We start from the raw sequence: 8,457 nt of genomic DNA, 5'->3' as shown, positions 1-8,457 counted from the left end.
AATTTTAAGGTCACACAGACTTCACAGGGATTGGCTGAAGTTGCGTTAACTGTTGTGATCGAAACGTCGCAGCATCCTGGAGGGACAGTTTAACAAACGAAACAAGAGCTGTGAACACTGAGCCGTACAGACCGACAGGAAGCTCAGTGACTGGACAGTTGTGGTGGTTGTCGTCCTGCATCAGTGAGTGATGCAGCACTTAAATGTTTCTCAGGTGTATATTTATGTTCTCTGGTGTCACAAGCTTTATCGATCTTATCAGACTGCTGACATGTTATGAATGAAGACAATCAGAGGAGCGACATCACAGCAGGTGTTTCTGTCAGATCGCTCCATTTCCTGAACTGAGCCGTGTATTTCAAATGACACACCCTGGTTACACCGCAGACGCTTTCATCAACAGTTTATACAGAATCAAGATTTTAATCAGTTATTAAAACTCATTATAATCACAGATAGATGAAATGTGTCGTCGCAGGGTTTTGGGTGTGACATCAGACATTTCCTCCAATACTTCACCAGATGTTCTGGGCTGATCTCAGGTTGATTATTAGTCGTATAGCTCTGGGTATTCAGCAACCACTACCACCATTTTCTCCTCCTTTGTTTACCAACTGTAAACTTGTTGTCATGACCACCACAGAAGGCCCACCTCTCAAATCATCCCACTGGACAAAGGGTAAAAAGCAGAGATGATGTGGGCCGTTTTTCTGATCTGAGTTTTATCAACTCGAAGAGTTCAGAGCGCTCCGGCAAAAAAGGCATACGTGTAGAGCTGGACATGCCTCAGTACCTCTACCACCTCGTCTGAGTCGACGTAAACTGAGTCTTGAGATGAACTTTGAGGCCAACTGATGAATAGATTTTTAAAATAAAATATATTTTATAAATCATGGCCGGTGAGTTTTCAGGGTTGATACTGAAACTCTACATCAGATCTAATCTTCATTGAAAACATTTCTGAACTACAGACTGTTTTGTTCTTTTGATTGCCTCTCAATTTCTCATATCTGTGAAAAACAAGGACGACCTAATTAATGCTGTTAATCTTTTACACATGCAGAACACACTGTTCTTGTTTATAATGCTTGGACACAACTACCGGTGCCCTTAAGTAGCACTCAGGATGATTGAAGTGGTCATCTGGAAGTGCACGAGTTCAGTAAAAAGCACATGTTCCGTCCTTAAAGTTTCACAGTGCATGAGGTTACCACAACAACACAGTGCTAATTTAAATGTACTTAACCTTTTGTAACGATTGAAAATCACAGATGGCTGAGTCACACTGAACCTCAGCCGTCCAAAAACACATCTCCTTTAGAATAAATTCAGCGATTAACAACAAGCACACCCAACTTAACTGCCTTACAGCATGCAGGGCCAGTGAACGCACCCTCAGGACCCCCAACACGACCATTATTCAAGACAAATATTTAAAGAAGAGACAAAAGAAGAAGAAGACAGAGCACAACATGAGTCTTTAAGAGAGGAAAACATTTTAGGTCAACTTACAAAAGACAGAAATGTACAAAACCAAAGACTGAAAACTTTACTAGTTGATTTAAATCAGAATTATGATTCATACAAAGTGATAACCATCAGTCAGGCCGTTTTAGGGACTGCTGACTCAATTCTAATCTCTGCATGTTTGTGGTTTGCCTGTCTACATGTGGGGTGGACGGGGTTGACATGAACTGTCCCACAGTCCCTCCCACTGGGTCTGGCATTCAGGTACAGCTCCCTCCCTCCTTCTATAAAGCCTCTCATGTTAGCAGTGTAAACGTCAGACTTCCACTCATGGTAAACTCTTTACAACACTCACAGTACACAACGCATGTGCATCACAACTTCTCCACATTAACTACAGCCTGAGGTAAGTGACTTTTTCTGCATTTATAAATAAAGATTTGTTTTTAGGAGACCATCCAGAAGTCTTCAGGTATTTCAGGAGGATAACTGATATCATGTGAAATTTGTGATTTGAGTTTAAAGGACTCAGAGCTGAGAAAAGATTTTGATTTTTGTATTCAGTGATTTTGGGAGTACTAACAGCTGGATGTGTCTTTAATAACCTGGCTCATATTGATCTGTAATTAACAAACTGTTCTCAGTGTTGTCTTAAACTGATCCATCACCAGCTGAGAGTTAACCTCCTGCTGTTTCATTTTCTGTATCTGACCCTCTGGCAGCTCGCAGTCAGAATGAGATTAGCCGTGCACACCGTCATCTGCTGCTGCGTTTTCACCACCGTCCTGCCACTGGTGAAAGGTGCCACAGGGGAGCTCAACACCAGCCTGAAAAAAAGGTGAGCTGCCTGATCAACGAGCACGGCAAGAACATTGTGTTCATTCACCAGAGAAAGCCTCGTCTTTCTGCCCTCTAACATTTAAATCAGGAGCTGGTCCTTCATGACACCACAGATGTTTTAATCAAGTTAGTAAACGACAACAAGTGAATAAAATATAATGGTAAAGGTTTCAGTTTGGTTACAGCTCCACAGATACTGGACCTTTTGAAGCGGACACTGAGATGAGTCAGAACACATGTTTAATGTGGATATTTATGTGACAGAATGGACATTAAAATATGTTGTGAAAGGTTTTTTACAACTGCAAAATAAACTGTTCTCCAGTGGACAAACTGTGTGACAGAGACAGTGTCTCTGATGATCTCAACATGTCCTCTTCACCACATGTCTTGTCCCTCATTAGACAGATATTCTGATAATGATAATCTGTGATCTGATTTTTCATTTTGGCAGATTTGTCGGTCCATGTTTGCCTCTTGAGCTCTACTAACATCTTATATTTCAGATGTGTGATGAAGCTGTGTTGCACTGATATTATTAGGGATGCACGATAATATCTGCACGTCATTGTATTCACACACACACATATATAAATATATATATACATACACACACACACACACACACACATATATATATATATATATATATTTTTTTTTTTTTTTTTTTTTTTTTAAAGAGAGATGAGTGGTTGCTCTGTATAAATAAATATACATTAAAACTTTGTGTCAGGTGCTCATGGAGAACAGGAAACCACAAGATACAAAGGAAGGCGATCCGGGCGCGTCAAATATATAGACAACTAGAAGAAAGCATTAAAAAGCCTTTATAGTAGCAGGTAAATCATTAAAAGAGCCGACATGTTTGGACCACTGCAGATCTTTCAAGTCGAGTTTTTACACCCGTTTTACACATTTCTTAAACCAACACAAAGTTAAAAACCCTGAGAAAACAAAAGGCTGTGAATTATTATTTTCCTCAGGGCTTTCACATTTTAAAGGAAACTTTCTTCGTAAATCACACAATGAAACAAACAGTACTACACACTGCAAACACTACTACATGATCCTAAATCCAGGTGTTACATATGCAGGCCTATATAATGAAAAAGCATATAAAAATAAAGATAAACCAGGTTCAAGCAAACAGAAAAACCAGGTGTATTCAGTCAGAGGATTTGGGGAATAGAGTTGTATAATTTTCCATGATTTATGGATATATCGATATCAGTATCTGTTATCGGCCATGTGAGTTGTTATATGTCGGTGTATCAGATATTGGCAAAAGATCCAGTATGGTGCATCCCTAGATATGATCACTTTATATATCTGTCTGTGTACATCAGTGTCACCTTCGTCTGTCACCTCCTCCTCTGTTCTCTGCGGCAGGTTCAGAGTTTGGCTGCACAGTCGTATGAAGCGAGAGCTGTGCTTAGACAGCTCAGAGATCGCTGACGAGCAGCACCTCCACCTCCACGCTGGACAACAACAGGACGAGAATGTGAAAACTGACCCATCTCTGTCCAGGTGAGCTGCACTGTGAGGGTACTCTACCTTTATCTGACAGGTGACGGTGTGGAGACGGAGAGGAAACGTGGGGAGGGAAACGAGCCGAGATCAAACCAAAGGCATCGTGATAATATCATTAGGCTCCAAAGACCCCCAAGGCTCTGCAATTATTAACGTCCTTCTCCAGACTTTATTTAAAAGTACAACCTTTTCCACCAAAACTAGCACTAACCAGGAGTATATGGGTTTTGTAAACACAGGAAAACTGGATAAAAATAGATGACAGACCAGTTTGTCTTTCTGTTCTTTGTTCTGGTGCGTTACATTAGACGTCACAGACAGGCTGAAAACAGGTCAGTAAACAGCAGAGAGCAGCACGGAGGCCAGTGAAGATGTTACCATGGTTATTTTGATGTCTGAGTGCTGCTTGGTCAGGGACAAAGCTCAATACACTATCATGATATTTTTGTGTGCTAATATCGTATCATCACACAGCACCAAGTATTGATCTTTTTATTATATAAATTATTAATATGACAAATACTAACTTTAGGTAGCCGACTAGAATAATACAATCAGTTGCTTTTTCAGTTTGGTGCAAAACAAAATGTCTGAAGTGATGAACAGACAGATAAAACAGATGTTGACAAAGTTTTTCTTCAGGGACATAATTTACAGCTGTAAAAAGGTAAAAAATCACAATATATTTTATCCCAGTAAAATTGTATTGTGACGTAAGTATTGTGGTAATATCTTATGGACCCAGTGGTGATTCCCACCTCCACTGTGAGGGCAGAGACAGACAGTATTTTGTGGTGGTGCGTCACTGCATCCCGCTGGTAAAGGGGCTGAAATTAGGGCATTCACCTGGGTGTTGTATTTCCATCACTGCTGATCAGAGCCAATCAAAGCTGATAAATACCTGTGACTGCTGTGCGTGTCATCGACACATGGCGATGCACAGCAGCAGTCAAAAGATGGCAGACTGCACTGATATCACAGAGATATTCTGAGTGGAGGACTTTAAGTGTTTTAGATGCTGTCTGATATTACAGGAGTCAGAAATCCAAATGAAATGTCCATCATGTGAGAAAAGACAGACACAGTAACTGAGACCTGTGGACGATCCGTCCTGTATTGCTCTGATAAACTGACATGAATTCAGATAAACCCTGATTTCTAGTTTGATTTAAACTGTCAACATGCTGAAAACTGTCTGAAAACAGAACCTGAATATTTCCTGTCCTATCCCAGCTCTGAGCTGAACATCAGACGGAGGAGGTCGACATCAGCCAAATCATCCGGCTGCTTCCTCGTCACATGTGCATACCACGACCTGCTCCACCGACTGCACCAGATCACCAACAAGGACAGAGAGCCCAATGCTCCAGAGAAGAAGATGGGCTCGTCAGGCTACGGTCGCCGCCGTCGCTCACTCCTGGATGTCACTCAGCTCGCCCTCCAGACAGGAAGACAAAGACGGAGCACTGAAGCCGGTCAGCGAGCCCGCAGACACAAAAGCACACGCACAGTGGCCTAAAGACAGGCATAGGGAGGCAAAGCCTTGTTGGGGTTATTTGCTCTCAGCAGATCAATTTAAGTTTCCTCAGAGGTTTGATTCCACAGATTTAAGCTTCATCAGAGGAAGATCTGCTCAGGTCACTCTGGACCAAAACCACATCCCACTAATAGATTTGTGTGCATGCTTTAGGTGCAGCTTCAGATTGTGATTTATGGATGAATTCAAGTCAAACCTGCGCGACTTGACAAGAATGTCCGTCTCTTCTTCAGCTTCCAAAGAGATCTCTGCAGCTGAGACAACATGCCTGAAGATCTTCTCTGAATTACCCACGAGCTGAAGAGGAAGTGAGGCCGTGGCCCGGAGGAGTTTTCTGACTTTACTGGAGCCCAGACTGCCAGAAACCCACTTGCAGGAACCCTTTACTAGAGAAGAACTGGACGTGTTGGACTGTGTGTGAAGTGCAATTTAAACTAAATGTACTATGATATTAAAATATATAATTATCAGCTTGTATATAAGGACTTATAAAGCTACCTTATATTTAACCCTCTGAGACCCACCGGGCCGGCACTCCTGTCTTTCTATAGAGGGCTGAGTGAAACTAGAGGACCTAATGAATCCAGTGGTACCAACCATGCTCTGCTATCTTCTCACAGAGGGGGCTAAATAATGCTCCAAATTAGACTAAATTTTGGCGAGGGACAAACGACATGGGTCCTGTAGGTCACCATGAGTCTCCCTGTTACAGACATGAACGTTTTATGCTCTGCAGCGTGGAGCACAAACTGTGCACTTCTTATCGTGCAGTATAAATGTGCTATTTGTGCCTTTTATATTTGAATATTTCTGCACGCTGAGGTCCATAAACAGTCTCAGAATTACATGAATTGGGTCTGTCTGTAAAGCTGAGACTCTGGTGGATTTAATGAGCATAGTTTTATTCATGTGTGATGGTGTTAGTCCCCACAGCAGCTATTTCATTCATCTCATTTCTTTAAACTGAACCTCACTGTTTAAAATGACCTAAAGTGACCTCTGGGATAATCACAGCCTCATGAAACTTCACAGACACAAACTAGAAACCTCGAGCATTCAGATGTTTGGCTTTCATAGTCAGTCATCCATACTGACAATAAGAGGGGGTTTCTGACAGAAGTGTTCGCCATCCAATTGCTGACAAAAGCCAATTCTTACAGAAAACTCCAAATGTCAAAAGTTTTTGAATCCAAATCACAACACTGATTTTTCTGTGTTGTTTGTTACAGTCTTGGTATCTTAATGTGGGATTCTGGGGGGATTTTTGACCATTTTTGTCAATTCTCGAGAGATAAAACATGCTTACATTTAGCACCCAAACTGTGGAACAAATTGCTGCATCAACTTATGAGACATAAACGAGAGAATGTTCGTCATATATTTCCATCACAATGATCTGAGCCCTTCTACACTCTACACCTTTAAAATCTGAACAGGCGTCAAACAGAAACACAACGTTTATTACAGATTTATGACAGCTACCACTTCTGTGATAACTCCCCTAAAGATCCCCGTCCCCCCTGAAAAGGACAAAGCTGGGTCTGTGTGGGTCTCAGAGGGTTCAACATACATGTAACTATATTTTTTATACCGCCAAAACTCATATTAAACATGTCACTTTTTATATTTGTTAACTTCAGTGAAGTCTGTATCTTAACTGTGTAAATAATTGTGTACTCGTCATGATATCACTGAGTTATATTTTTGTACCATTACTGTGATGATTCTACGTTATTGGAACTTAATCAAGATGTTTTCAAGATGTTAGTTTGATGGTGAAAGTCTTAAAAACAGTGTCATCATGTAGTTTGTGGACTCTGGATGCCACAGAGAGACGGAGAGCCTGAAGGAGAACAGACCGACGAGCCGACTGAAGTGCTGTGCTGCCATCTAGCTTCACCGTCTGATACAACTCAGCACTGACTGTGTGTCTGCTTCATGTTTCATCTTTAAAAACTTTTAGTTTGACATGTATCTGCTTCTTTATTTGAATGTAATAAATCCTAATTTAGTCCTGATTCAGCTGCAGTGAGCTGACGTGGTGTTAGGTAACGTGATTGATGCCTTGTTGTGGTGAAACTGTAATAGTTTTCATCTGGCTGCGACGTCCTCGTCTCTGAAATAAATGAACTAATGCAACAATGAAAAGAATCATCTTTGATGTTATTTGGTGGCCTGGTATCAAATATTCTGCCTGTGCACATGTGTGCTGTGGTTTTATGATGGCATGTGTAGTAAAACATGATTACATTTAAGAAGTCCACGCTGGGGTACATTCCTTTCTAAAAATAATATTTATCAGCTGCACTCTCTCACAGAAACACACGCACTCAGACTAAATTTATCTCGGGTCAACGTGTTCCTAAAATTGTGTAATCAAAGCATTTCAGAGAAATTAATTAGCTTTCAGTGAAGAATTTAAGTGTTGATGAAGAAAGAGGAACAGAGTGCTCCTCTTCAGATCAGGAACACTCAAATGAGAACTATTAATCACAGAGGAATGTGACCTCCTCTAACGGCGTGCAACAGCGTGGTCACACTGTCCTCAAATTACAAACTATTTCACCATAAATCTGCTCATTTTCATCCAAACATCCCTCTGTGGAGTCAGCAGATTATTATACATAATTAACAGTTAAAGGTCCCGTGTGTTGAGTTTAGAGGGATATATCTGTAATATTTATAACTGTGTTTTCTTTAGTGTTTAATCACCTGAAAATTAGATCTGTTGTGTTTATGTAACTTTATACTGAGCTGTTTATATGGTCACAGGGAGCCGGGCCTTCTCTGGACGTCATTAATCCTGCACACTGGGACCCTCATTTATGAAACGAGCAAACAAGAGAGAACTGGGTGTGCGGATGTTTCCATACAAAGCTCAGCATTTATAAACATGAACATGAGCGGAGGCCACGATCAAATCTCATGTTCAGTCTCATCTCGTGTGTCTAACTTCAGGTGCAGCCGTAAATCTGACTGAGCTGTGGAATTATTATCTGAACATGTTCGGACTTAGATGTTTGTGTGTATAATCATCATGTGTGGGTGTCCTGACTCTGTGGGACTGACTCCAGGTGACTCAA

The 8,457-nt window shown here is 41.1% G+C and overlaps 1 protein-coding gene across 1 annotated transcript; it reads left to right on the top strand.

The window, feature by feature from the left end:
- Nucleotides 1–1,667: 1,667 nt before the first annotated feature.
- On the top strand, nucleotides 1,668–7,392 carry admb (adrenomedullin b). Its single transcript, XM_033634133.2, has 5 exons — nucleotides 1,668–1,873; nucleotides 2,190–2,305; nucleotides 3,697–3,834; nucleotides 5,071–5,312; nucleotides 5,608–7,392. Exons 2-5 carry the CDS (start codon nucleotides 2,202–2,204, stop codon nucleotides 5,673–5,675), a joined length of 552 nt encoding a protein of 183 aa, XP_033490024.1. The 5' UTR covers nucleotides 1,668–1,873; nucleotides 2,190–2,201; the 3' UTR covers nucleotides 5,676–7,392.
- The last annotated feature ends 1,065 nt before the right edge of the window (nucleotides 7,393–8,457 follow it).

This window comes from Epinephelus lanceolatus, chromosome 5 (genome assembly GCF_041903045.1).
Source record: "Epinephelus lanceolatus isolate andai-2023 chromosome 5, ASM4190304v1, whole genome shotgun sequence".
Classification (NCBI taxonomy): Eukaryota; Metazoa; Chordata; class Actinopteri; order Perciformes; family Serranidae; genus Epinephelus; species Epinephelus lanceolatus.
This window is presented reverse-complemented; position numbering and strand designations above follow the sequence as displayed.

Coding starts and splice junctions, on each gene's coding strand:
- admb (XM_033634133.2), top strand. CDS start 2,202: ATGAGATTAGCCGTGCACACCGTCATCTGCTGCTGCGTTTTCACCACC. Junction 3,835..5,070: donor ACTGACCCATCTCTGTCCAG/GTGAGCTGCACT, acceptor GTCCTATCCCAG/CTCTGAGCTGAACATCAGAC. Junction 5,313..5,607: donor AAGACGGAGCACTGAAGCCG/GTCAGCGAGCCC, acceptor TCTCTTCTTCAG/CTTCCAAAGAGATCTCTGCA.